At 40.2% G+C, this 13,879-nt stretch overlaps 1 protein-coding gene across 22 annotated transcripts in view; it reads right to left on the bottom strand.

Moving 5' to 3' along the window:
• Positions 1-13,879, bottom strand: part of LOC102303372 (receptor-type tyrosine-protein phosphatase F) — a 157,817-nt gene that overhangs the window by 93,643 nt on the left and 50,295 nt on the right. For all 22 annotated transcript variants that reach the window (XM_014338180.2, XM_014338185.2, XM_014338182.2 and 19 more), the window contains exon 2: positions 6,293-6,467. In XM_014338180.2, coding sequence (XP_014193666.1) covers positions 6,293-6,392 — 100 coding nt within the window. In that variant the 5' untranslated portion in view covers positions 6,393-6,467. The remainder of the gene's footprint in view (positions 1-6,292; positions 6,468-13,879) is intronic.

The raw sequence follows: 13,879 nt of genomic DNA, 5'->3' as shown, positions 1-13,879 counted from the left end.
ATCGGGGCTTTTAAAAGCCTTAAACATCGATATAAGGAGACAGAAGTGCAACAGTCTCTGTGCAAACAGTGCAGCAGTTCAACAGCTATTTAATTTCATGCAGTGTAAATTACGGCTGCAGCTCATATTATTCATCAATTAATCTGCATTATTTCTTCCTTTTTATCATTAGAAAATGTCAAAATGCCTATTCTAGTCCCACAACCAAATGCTGCAGTTAATATGGTGAACAGTGCAAAATCCAAATACATAGTTTTAACTACTATTACTACATGATATTTCATGCAAAACACAGAAAAGCATGAAATCTTCAAATTTAAGGAGCAGAAACCAATAAAAACTTTGACCTTTTTTCCTACCAAACAAAGAAACAAACATATAATATATTATATGGACTGGTTCTTCCTATGTTCTACTTTACATGATTTATACAACATGCCTCACCCACGTATCTAACAGTCGCAGTCTGAAGAAATAAATCAGAGATCAACTTGTGGTTCATGCAGACTGGAGCGGCCAAAGATCGAACCACCAGCATCCACCGCCGTAATCTCAAAACAGTAACCAATTTATTTTTGCCTGTAAGTTCACTGTCTAATATTGTCACCTTACTTGGTTTCAGACCCAAGAAACGCTTTTGTGGATGGTGCACTATCATCTCCAGCTCATTAATAGTCAGTTCACGCTGCAGTCCCTTATGATAACACAGACACCAAAGGAACTTACTTTCTTAGAATGGTAGCATAGTGGCTGAAGATTGATGGAGCTTTATATGTGTTATCAGAACGTAAGTGAAATCTCAAGAGTAATGCGATTCATCACGACCGAGATACTGTACTTAAGACAAAATGTCAAAACCTATAGCAGAGACAAGAGAAAAGAAAAACATCAAACTTTCAGTGCCCCCCTGGACCACGAAGACAGGCTTTCTATCAGGCCTTCCAGCTTTCCCTGAATTATTCAAGGCAGTGGAGAAGAAAAAGAACTCTAAGTGCAATTATCCTTCATTCCTTTCTTCCCAGTGTGAGCAACATTAATGTAATAGCTTTCATCTTCTCGGGCCGATTAGGAACGAGGGAGGTATCTCTCAACCCTGTGCATCTCTTCTTGACTGTCAGTCAAATTATGACATTTGAAGAAGAAAAAAAACAACAACCATGTGCTGTGGTGACTTCTGCTTCGAGTGGGCATTTATAGGAACTGTTTAAAAAATATGGAAGGATAAATGTTTCATTGTGTACTTTTTGATGGTGAGAATGTGGGTGTTCCTGATATCACACGATTGGGAGTCTGAGGTGTTTTATTACCTGTGGCATTTAAACTGGCGCCTAACCTAGATCTAGTCAAAGATGATTCACTACCTGCAACTTCTTTCAACCCACATGAGTCCTTAAGGTAAAGATTTCACAGAGATTAGATAAAGGCAGAAACTCCACTATGATTTCTTTGTTGCGCTCTCTGAAGATAAAACTATTTTTGTTGCAGATGCTGTTTTCCCTTTTTTTTGAATTATCATTATGAAATGAGGGCAAACCATAATATGTATTTTACAGTTTCCCTTCCTCAGAGCTAACACTCATAATTGCTTGCTGGTGGGAGACTCATTACATTATTTTCTGAATATAACTGGCACAAAGTCTATCACATAATGTGAATGATGTAAATGTGAAATTCAAAAAAAAAAAAGGTCCCCATCTTCAGCGAGTACGTTTTCCATCTCGGTGCCACTATCCCACCTACTAGAAAAAACATGCTACGGTAAGGTGTCAAACTCCAAAGCTCATCTGCATAACCCTGGGGCAACATCAACTCACATGTTTGTTTAGTTCGCTTGCTGAAATGTTCTCATTTGCACTGTCACTTAAGTGTCTTTCCCCTCTTTTTGAAACTAAGAAGGATAACTCACTGTTGCATTTGAAGGCATGTGTGGGTGGTAACCTGGGGATACTCAGTAAAACAAAATATGAAGCTGGAGAAGGACATTCTGAAACCACTGTGAATATATAATAAAGCATATTGAAATCCAAAGTTTCTACCAGCACAAAGTGCAACTCATTGACTGTTGGGGGGCTTTGTTAATGCTGCTAGTTAAAGTCTATACTTGGCTCGGACCCTGACATTAATAGAATAGCGTGCAGAAGATGTTAAGTGTGTTAAGTGATCCCGGGAGACGGTGTGTTTGGGGCTCAGCTGCTGAGATGGCTCCTAGCTTCTTCAGAGATTCCATTTTGGGGTGAGCTCATCATCCATCACCGCACACCCCCTTGCGACCCAACTAACCTCATTAATTTGCCTCCCCTAGATTAGCTTTCCCTCTGAGACCACAAGAGCCCCAACCATTGTTTCCGTCTTCACACCCACATGGCCTGGAGGTCTTAAGTAATTCAACTCTCCACTAATCAAAATTGAGGGGGAAATTAAATTATGTTACAGGAGGAACATAAAACACAACAACATGTGGTTTTAAACAGGCGTGCATGTTCTCTGGTGCCCCCCTTATGATTTATAGTCTTAGGTGATCATCTGCACACAAAATATATCCCACTTGACATATATCCAGGCCATTAGGGTTGAGATAAATGCCTGTAAACGCAGGACACTCTGAAAGCAAACAATACGTAGGTGTGCGCCTCTAAGTTGTCTAATTGTGTCTAATTTAGAGCCAGCTACCATGAATTTCAATTTAACACGTAAAAGGCCTGTAAGAACTACTGTGGTACATTAAGGGAACTAATGTTTCTTTTGGCAATAAGAATATGACGATGATCAGAGAACTGCAATGTCTTTTTCTCATGTGCCCTTCTCTGGAAGGACACTAGACACTAGGAAACGCCTGTCGTCCTGTGGCAATTCTGAAACCAGGACACAGCATAAGGTTTGGGTGACTGCCTGTGGCTCTGCTGTTGAGCTCCCTAATTAAACTATTAATCTCACATCATTAACCTCTGATGCCCCTTTCCTCCCTCTATTCTGACATTGCTGCGCTGGCTTATGAAAACAACTTCCGATAATTCTCTCCAACCTCTAAGATTTGTTCCTCAGGCACTTTATCTTATACATGTTGTCCTCTTACCCTATGATGCTTTTTGCGGCTGCTTCCTCAGAGTACATTTTGTATTGTTTGCCTCCCCTCTCATTGTGCCTGCCTGTATGATGTGTGTGGACCCCAGCTGTGCGCTAACTGCATTACTCTCCAAGTGGCTCTCCAAGGTGGATATGGTTACTTTTAATTAAAAAAGAATCAATTTCTATCCCTGTCAGTTTCTGAACTGGGTGACCATATGGACACTTAAAAACACAATCCAATTTTTGCCCCCCCAGCCCCCCATCTGGTCACCCATCTCCAAACCACTTTGGCATCAGTCCATTGTAGCAAATTTAGAAATCACTCTGTGAAGAGTGTTTCATAGGTTTCCTGAGCACATTACATGGATTTAAAGGCTGTTTTAAAGAATAATAAAAAAATTCTGCGCCTTGTTAAAGGGAAAGCCTTTGTTTAAAGCCAAAAAGAACAAAAAACTACTATTTAAATATATAGCATAGATTGCACATGGGATACCTGTTATTTATGGTTGAGCCATTGTTCAGTAACAATGAAACAATAGTTAAAAGCACTGGTAATCTGCAATTACTCTATTTGCAGTGCAAGGATCATAAATAAGAATCTCGAAGATGCATTGTGGGACAGAGAAAAGTTTTTTTAAACTTGTTAATTATGATACAGCTGAAGTAGAGTGACAAGAAAAGGCCCGGACACAAAAGAAGACTCAGCAGTCTTGCCGCACCTCACATGAAAAGCAACCCAAAATTATAACATGAGAAGAGCGAGAGGAGACACATACATCAAAAGCTTATTAAAGCCAATGAAATAACTCACAATGACAGCGCTACAAAAAGATAACCATTACATTTAAGTGCTGGTTATGTGACTTTGAGGCTGACCTTGTGGGCCAGAGGCCTATTGTGTAGAAGGAGGCTGTATAGAGAGCTAGTTGATTAGGCAGAGCTCCCTGGGGATCGATGGGACGTCTGTGATCAGCACTCAGAGTAATCACTCTGTATTGTACGCCTATTCAATGATGCTGTAAGATGAATGATGTCAGAAGGCTATAACACTGATAGGGCTCGTGGAGAGTTTCCTGTACCCGTGCTGCTAAATCATGATGAATTGTGCCATCTTTAAGTGTCACGCCAAACAAATAGTATGGAAACAAATTTTGAAATGTATCAGACAATAAGCTATTTTTTATATTTATATTACATACAATATATATCCATATATATAATAATATATTATATACATACATATAAATTATATATTCATATATATATATATATACATATATATATATATATATATATATATAATAAAAATAAATAAAAAGACTAATGTATGGTTTCTATCCAAGGGTGTGTTCTGACACTGCTGACACATGTTTGCTACGTGTGGTTTCTCTGCCCGCCTAACTTGTTCAAGGGGGAGACAAGAGCATCAGACTGAATCCATGTAATCAGAAACTTGCCAGGTACTCCGCCCATAATATCTGTCTGGTGTCTGCTCTGTAATACAGGAAATCCAAACCCAAAACATCAGGCTCACATAACTGAGTTACATACAAATTATAGGCACAGAAATGCACACAAACCTGCCATTAGTGGGAGGTGTTATTTTTACACCCCCCCTCTCACCCCCCAGTGTCTTATTTTAATTCTATGTCTGTTTGCTTTACAGTCTAGATAATAGTAGTCTGGGCCTTTTTCCCCATATGTGCTTACACTAACCTACATGCGTATTTAACCCCAGACCACAGTCAGGCTTTTCTGTAAGTTACTTTATGATGTGTCCCTTATTTGTCTATGAATATATGCACATGTGCCAGCTTGTCACATCAGACTATATTTGTACTTTAAATTAAATGTTTCACACTAAATAAAACTAAGACAGAGACAGGGGTGGGGTAAAAAACAAAACAAAACAAAACAAAAAAATAATCAAGATTTAGGTTAAACATTAATGCTCTGTTTGAACAGATTAAACACTATTCTGGTTAGCTGTGTATATCTCCGGCCCGTAGAACCATCCAGACTGGTGCGTGAAAGAATCAGCACATTTATATACCATCTTAATTTCTTCTATGCCCATGACGTTGCATTTTTTAACTTGATGATCTCTAAAAAGCACATGCTTTTACTTGTGGCATAAACAGCACAAGTATACAACATAATATCACAGTTAACAAGGTGCACGCACGCAAATAGACGTCTGACATTGCACGTCTTTCTCCCTTTTTATAGAAGAGCCAGGTATTCAAAGACCAAATATGAATTTTCTTTATAACTTCCAGCAACTCATACTTTTTTAAAATTTGGATCAATTGTTAATGATTTTTTTATTTTGTAGAAGGATACAGTAGTTTTATTTTGGATCATCCACAATTAGTATCTAAGTTGAGCACTACAGCTTCACTCAAGATTCAATTCCATCCAATCAACCTAGAAGCAGAGCAGAGACAGACTTGCCAGACCCCAAGAAAAACAAAAGGCCTGTAAAACTTTTCTGCAAGGTCAAGTTCAGAGCGATGCTGGTCAAGAGTAGACACGCCACAAGAGACAAGGATGATAGCACAGAGCCGAGCGGGAAAAGACAAAGGGTACAGAAAAACAAATCCTATTCGAAACATGTTTGAAAGGACAGGGCAGTGGCTGCATTCGGGTGGGGGAACAGGAGGGGTTGGGGTATAATTGAATTACAGTGACCCTATGACAGCACTGTAGGTGAGGTCATGTGTTGAATTAATTTCGTCCCTGACCCCGTCTTTGGCAGGGCAGTGCTTCTTGGCTGCGCCCGAGACCCAAAGGTACAGCTGAGGTGACATATCTCTTGGAGCGCTTTCTCTGAGCCAAAACTGTCACTCGGATTGACAACCGGGCACAGAGGCCGATGGATCTCCGCTGCCTGCATTGTGTGCTTATTTTTAGTTGAGATGTTAAAGCTCTTTATACTTGGGGACACGCATTAGACAAGCAGCTATTTCTGTTTGCTGGAATCCACTGAAGGCATGAAATGTAAATGGAATCTATATTCTATTTTAAACAAAGCTCTGCTCTGCACAGCGTGAGAGCTTGCTCTCCTGATGTATTCAGTTAAAGTGCACCTTTGTCACGTGTTAAATTCCACTTATAGCTACGGCAGTCCTTTTAAATCAAGAGAACGCCTCTAAATGAAGCTTAATGTGTTATTAGACTGTGGGAAAGCCAGGGCAGAACTTCACAGGTACATGAGCATACTTACTGTCTGCTAGAGAAGAGAAGACTATGCAGCTGAGTAAAAGCAGGAAAAGCAACGCCCCTCTGGGGAGAAGGGGCCCTGCCAGGTGAATATTAGGCACCATGTTCCAAGTTGGCACTGCTCCCTCCTCAGTCCCCTGCTAGACGCGTCCCACTCTGACAGGATCAAAGACTAACACCTGGGAGAGCAAACACATGCAGAACAGGGGTACAGAACCATTAGTATTCAAACTCACGCTATATTTGCATATATTTGAATGAGCATAATAACACAGTAATGCAGAAATATCAAAAGCAAGTCGCAAAGCAGAACCAAAGACACAGAATCTTTGTATACTTGTAAGAAAACAACAGCAAACGTTGTTGGAGATCTTTGCTCGCGATCAACAAGGCATCTAGTACCCACAACAAATCCTGCTCGGGGCAGGGGGAAGTAAGCAAAGTGAATGTAACACAAAAAGTACATCAGCAAAGGAGTCGGGGGGAACAAATGCTGCACAGTTTTACAGAGAAATTATTGGGAAAAAATAAAAAGAACAAAGGGGGGGTGGAGGCGAGCTTAAGCCTCTCAGCGCACCTCTTACAAAGGGGATCAGTTAAAACCCCCAGTGGACCAACTAAACACAACTCCCCAAAGACCACCTTAATGTTCCCCCATTAGGAAATTGAAACGGTGACCAGATGGGTTCAAATCACACAAAGTGCAGTGATCTCAGAGTGACATGTATGCATACATAAACACTTAACATATAACACACCCCAAGGGGGACATGGCTGACCAACAAGCCTGCAGCAGGTGTGCCACAAATGAACAACAATTAAACGAGACAGAGAGCATTTCTCCTTTGTGTTAAGTGGAAACAGAAAAATCAAAAGCTGTCCCTCAAATGGAATGGCACAAGAACCGATGCTTTGTCTTTTCAGGAATTAGATTTAGTGAAGGAAGATTACTAAGCCAACTGATTAAGAATTTAGATATATGACCTTAAGTTTGTTACAGCCTCCAGTTTCGATGCCTAATGCTATTATAAACAAAGTAACTGCGTATCTCCATTAATGAGCTAACTAAATTTCTTATCCCTACTCCCCTTGCCCATGGCCATCTGCGATGAGTAATCATAATGCTGTAAAAGAGAGCACAATATGGTATAGATAGATATCTCTCTTTTGATGGAATTAAAGCAGAATCTCCAGAGGACTTAAAAAAACTGAATTTAAATGAGAAAAGTTCTGAAAGTTTGACTAAATCTACTTTTGTCTTAAAGAGAGCAGCCTGGTGATGATTCTGTACAAAGCTTCTACAAGAAGAACTGAACAGAAAACCCCAAAATCTAAGTCGGTCTTGTTCAGTCTCACTGCTCAGTTCACTGCGGTCGCTACACAGTGCCGTTTGCTGATATGTGTTAAAAGACAAAGCGCTCACAAAGTGGAATATCCTGAGGCTTGCTGGGTGGCCAGTCAGCTCCAGTCTATTCAGTTTAGCTAAATACGTTAGAGCATCAGGAACACAATGCCTCCAGTATCTCGTGGAGGAAAAAAAACTCTTAATGCTGTGGGCTCTAATCCTGTGGAGGTGTTGAGCAGCCCATTACTCATGTGGCTGTTTCAATGCGGGTAGAAACAAATAAAAAACAAAAATGCACACAACGGGCAACTCTTCGACCGCCCTCTTTGTTAAACAAGGCAGCTGAAAACAGTCTATACAATAGCTATTACATAAAGTTATTTTTCTTTATCTGAGATCTACTTTCACCTCCTTTGACATGTCACTGGGCAAACAAAAAAGCAGGCATGACCGAGTTAAAACTATGTGAAGGAATGCACGCGAGTCCCTGCTCATGCCTCACCTGGCCACAGTAGCAGACAGCCATCACTGACAGCTAGCTCTTTATCACCGTTTGTCACTTAAAGGAATGTTCCTCTAGGCTTTTATGTCTGCAAAGCCAATCCTTTTTTTTTATTCTTAACAAACTTGGCGTCTAAGGAATTTCCAAACACCGTGTACAGTCGACATCATCTATCGTCAGTGAAAGTTCAAGCTGTGATCGTATCAAACTGTATTATACTCCTCCCTGCACGCAGAGTTTTGGAGAATACCCACAAGTGCAGCGGAAATCATTTAAAACCCCTGTGGCAAAATAATTTAAAAAAGAAGCCTCCCTCTGCGCCTTTCACCTTAACTGGTAATGAGAAAGCGGTTTATTGTCGCTGTGTTAAAGCTGTTGCAGTGTGGGGAAGAAAAAGATACACAAACACTCGGCTCAGGGTGCCAAAGAACTGGATCACACCACCACTCTGTAACTGGTATTAAAGACATTTAGAACCAGTTTTTATTTCAAGCTAATACCTCAAGTTAGCTTTGCAAAAAGAAAAAAAGAAAAAAGTTTGTTGGCCGACAAATTTGTTTTGACGTTTGTTTCTGTGTACACCAGTGCTGCGCTGGTTCACGTTGGTGGGTAGAGAAAGAGCGAGGCTGATAGAGCTGGCTACTTGCCGTGCTCCAAACCCTTAGCGGTGGAGGGATATCTTTCACAGCAGATGCCAGAGAGAGGCAGATGCTTTTCATCTTCAATAAGACAAATTCCTAGAGCGAGGTTTATTCTTTATTTATTTACCTACTTATTTATCCCAGTGTAGCCTGGTCCCTCCCTGCTGCACACGAATACTACAGGACAACACTTGCCACTGTGTCCATTTGTGTTCTGGCAGCAGTGCAAACGAGAGGAGGACAGGGCACCAAAGTGGAAAGGGTGCAGTGTGATTCGAAATCTGAGCAAGTGGCTCGGCACACAAGGGGGCATTGTTTGCGAGGACGTGGGAGAGCGCGAGAAAAACAGTAGAAACATTTAGGGGTGGCTGTCTGCCCCCGTGCAACTGTATATGAATCCTTCTGTCTCGCTAATGATTTCACCCCAAAGCCTGATTTGTGTGCGCGAAAGAGTGACAAAGTAACCAGTGCATATTTACTGCTTAACTGATCGTCCAGATCATTTCAGCTGAGAGACGATAATTAATGTTCACAATAATTAGTCTGCTAAATTCAGGAGATAAACTGTTTTACAGCAACAACAATTAATCCAGTTTGAAAATGAAGTGCACAAACAAAGCTGATTCTTCATGAATTACAATGTGAAAACATGCATCGAAGTTCTGCATATTTTACATCTGTCAAGATTAATTTTCTAGCTAACAATATTTGGTTTGACATTTCCTACTTATATACATATATATATTGGTTTAAACCAAACATACTCCGCTGTCAAGTTAAAGCAGTTTATAATGAACAGAATTTCTACTGTAGGCAAGTTTATGGAAACACAATTAGCAAACCACCCATGACAAGGTGTCCAGATTCAGGGAAATAATAAATGCGGCAAAGCCATAGATTTGTTTGTGTCCTCCACCTCATTATCACTTGTAACACACACACACACACACACACACACACACACATTTTTTAATAAACTAAGGGGAGGCCAGGATTAATAAATTCCAGTCTCAAATTTCCTAGACTAGCAAACTGCTGTTAAAGTGCAGAAATTCTCAACAAACCCAGACTTTTTCTTTCTTTCTTTTTTTTAATTTACTCCACATAGTTTGAGATGTAAGTAATGATTCGGAGGCCCGCAGCTAGGCGAAACAATTTATGGTGCGACTGTGGTTCTCTCCAATTTGTCAAAATGCCAAGACCACGCATCCTATAGGGAAGTGATTCTGCAGGAATGGCAGTTTGGTGAAACACAAAGGGAACATGAAAGAGAAGAATCAGTTATTGAACTGATGAAGCAGAAATGAGCCTAAATATAATGCTCCCATTCAACAGGGCATACAGTGACTTACTTCTTATGGAAGCTTTTTGAGCCTTAAGTGTCTGTGGAGCTACATACGATACAATAGGCAGAAGAGTAAGCGGTTTAGTGATGTAATTAACAAAGAAACAATGGCAGGGTAATATCTAAAATAGTAAACTGTAGAGGACAAAAGAGCTTTGAGTGAGCTCAAAAGGAAGGGGAATATAGACACTTAACAGACACCTATCCCGGTCGCCTTGTTTGTCGTCCACGTCAGTTGCTTGTCATTTAGGTTATTAGTCCCTGTGAATGTGTGTGGCAAGGGTGTGGCCACCCATACAGAAATGTCAGTTGGCAGACAGACAATGCAGCTGCACACAGAGAGAGCCCGCAGCCTGAGTAAACACTACTATTACGCTAACTACAGGTAGCATTTCTGCTCTCCAATGTCTCTAACCCTCCTACTCATGTTCTCTATTTCTCCGTCTCTATTTAATGGGTCATCCTGAACGCTGGGAGGTGGGACAGCTGAGATATATGGCTAGCAGCGTGGGGAGCTAATCACGGCCGTCTCTGGGGCTGATAAACCCAGACCAAAGAGGTTTGTGTTGGCGTAACCTGCAAAGGCTCCATAAACACAGTTACAAGCTGAATTTCAACAGCGGTGTTTTGGCCGTTGATTAGTTTTCAATGCCCTAGAAGGCTCGCACTCCGTTTTTTTGGGGGTTTTTTAAAAAACCTCGGCAGTGAACACAATATCACCTGTGAGAATTACTCAAGATGGTGAGCACCATATTGTAAAATGAAAGTGCAAAGTAACCAAATTAGGTTTTCCCTCCGACTCGAAAAGCCTTGCTGTGTCTACAGACTTGATGGTGCACGTCCTTTTTACAGAGCTGCAACAAGACTGCACTGAAATTCCCCCTAACAAAGGGTAATGTCCTGTGACCTGTCGAATTTTACAGCCATTCTGTTTACAAGCTGATACCACAAAGTTAATTGTTAACACATTATTGCAGAGCTCAAGATTACAAGACTAAAAGACACCTACAACAGACTTGTGCACTTAAGTTGAGCAATAGAAACGATGGCGCACTGATTGTGCTGACCTACAATGAAAGCATGTGTAATAAATCAAGGTATCTTTCTGTCTAGAAGTTTATTTACCACCATTTAATAATGAGGCAATATAGGAGATGTGTAAATTTTAAGTCGACATTTACGCACAGTCTCCATGATGCGTTTTGGCGTCATTTGTGACGCATGAGGGGCGGACGTGATGCATCACGCTACTGTTATTGTCTAACGCAAGCGGCAACTTGCCTCTCAGCAGAATACAAACACCACTGCATATTGGCTTTTCCCATATGATACACTATCATCTGCAATTTGGCCTGATTAGATGAACATTTAACAAAAATTCAGACACTTCCATAAATTTCCGAGTGTGGATTTACAATCGGCTCTGTTGAGCTACCAATCTTTTCAACTGCAAATCAATCTGGGAATGAATTACAATGATATGTACTACACATAGTAGAGAAGACATACCAAAGTGTCACTTCCATTTGAATTTATTGAACAAGGATTATTGGCGTTGTGGAGCAGCACAGCAAAGAGAAAATAGCTTACACAACAAAGTGCTTGCTGGCCAAAGGGGTCTGCAATAAATCAAAAGGCAGGCTCAATGTAAAACATACATTCATCAAATAAAAGAAATGCTGCATGTACATGAACCAATCAAGTGCATTAAATAGCAAGTTTTTCCTTCCTTAGCACCCATTTAAACCAGCTCACTTTAAAAACTACAGTCCAACATTCAAGTAAGAAGGTGAATTACAAAAAAATTTGTCACTCTGTCATCTAAAGGCCGTTTCTTAACTCTACAAGCCTTGTATGGAAAATTCAATGTGAATTTTAGAGATTTTCTCATAGTAAGCTACAGTTTTTGGAGAAAACTACTATAAGCAGAAGGTTTTTCCAACAATTTCAGCCAGATTTTTCTCAGTTTTAAGCTTCCTTCAGATGCTCCCTTATTCGCAAGGGCTCGTCGCAGCGGATGAATCGGCATGTTCTGATTTGGCACCGATTTTACGCTTGAAGCAAACTGTTCCATGGATCCGTGCTTTTTCCCAGTTTTGAACTGGAGCTCTTTCACATGTTAGGCAAATGTACTAACCCCTACATTAAATTGACTGAATCTGATGCACAACTTTGGATGGTTAGAAGTTTAGAAAAAGTATTGGAAAAACTAAAACGTTAACAAAAGTTATGTGTTCCAAAGCTTCTGACAAAATTAAATACACAAGACCAAAAAAAAGGAAAAAAATAATCAAACTAAAAAGGCACAAAGTTCATGTGTACAAACAGCATGCAAGTATAACATCCATGGGGCCAGGCTGCCTCTTCTTTCTCTTAGAAAGTAGAGGTGCTGAAGTCCAACATAGATTTGTGGATAACGCTTCAAAAGTGTGTGCAAAAAAGAGGCCTACAAACCTCGCTCGTCTATATCAGCTATGTTAGGAGGAAATTAGGCAAAATTCCAGAGTTATTTGTGAAAAGCTTGTTGCAGAATAATCAAATCATTTGACCCATGTTAAATAATTTAAAGACAATGCTACCAAATAAGCATAGGATGTATGTTAACTTCTGACACCTGAGGAATGCAATTTATTAAATAAAAGGTGACATAAATAATTCTAAAGCTATTTATCTGACATATCATATTCTTAGAATAAAGTCAAGATTTTAAATAACCCAAGGCATGGATTAAATGTCAACCAATGTTAAATATTGAGTTTAAATGTAATTGGCCAAGGGAATAAGCTTCCAACTTCAACTGAACATAAAATCTTAATGTTATTTAGGCCAAGCTAGAATTGCTCAAAGTGGGGGCCTAAAAACTGAGCATGGTAAAAGCAAAGCTTTCTATTTACTTCAGGGTCTCTAATAGTGTATAAAGCCCACAGCCTTGCCCTAGCTGAGAGATTTAAATAGGTTTTCAGATTTCTTTTTGTTTAGTATTTATTTTAGTGATGTCTAGAAATGAATTAGTGAATAATTAATTGCTTCTATGCAAATAGCCAAACATTAAATTAGCAATATAAACTGAGACACATTCTCAACAGCAGATGTGCACATATATATCAAAAGAAAATCCGCACTGTCGGGCAAGAAAGATGAGCTAAGACGTCACTACTTGACAGTTAGCTTGTGGACAGATGGTGCCATAAAATGACTAGGCAGGCAGCACAGAAGGCATGGACCCCCCACTCCTCCACCCCTTCGCACCACGCAGAGGACTTCAATCCCCCACCTCCTGGGCAGAAAGCCTCGTCTCCGTCAGCAAAAGACAAACAGAGTGAAGGCATGTGCACCCAAAGACTGGTAAATATAGAGCTCCATAGATCAATAACTGGCCAAACAAGAGGCAGTTGTTCAGGTTCAGCTCATCCATGGATATAATGTGGACAGACTGCAGTGTCCAGAAACAGCAGAAATTTTCCAAAAGGGAAATATTGTAAGAAGTTTAGTTTTAAATGCATATATTTTTTCTTTTTTTACATTTGGCACTAAGGTGGGAATATGGGAGCAAGCTTTGTATAGTGTATGAGGATTTCATACTATTCAGCGGGTGTCTGCACTGTTCTAAATCAATTACCTCTAGTCAGTCACTGTTTGGGGTAGGGGGTATTGTAAATCAGCTTGGTGTCAGCCCAGATTAGTAACTGTAAAGCGCTGGGAGTGAAGTTCTTTGGCTGGCATGGACCCTCCAGAGGCCAACATGAGAAAGAAGCTGT

The sequence above is a fragment of the Haplochromis burtoni genome, unplaced genomic scaffold (assembly GCF_018398535.1).
Source record: "Haplochromis burtoni strain Fernald_Lab_line unplaced genomic scaffold, NCSU_Asbu1 Contig_219, whole genome shotgun sequence".
NCBI classification, from domain to species: domain Eukaryota; kingdom Metazoa; phylum Chordata; class Actinopteri; order Cichliformes; family Cichlidae; genus Haplochromis; species Haplochromis burtoni.
Note: the sequence above shows the minus strand (reverse complement) of the source record. Positions and strands in the feature narration are given on the sequence as shown.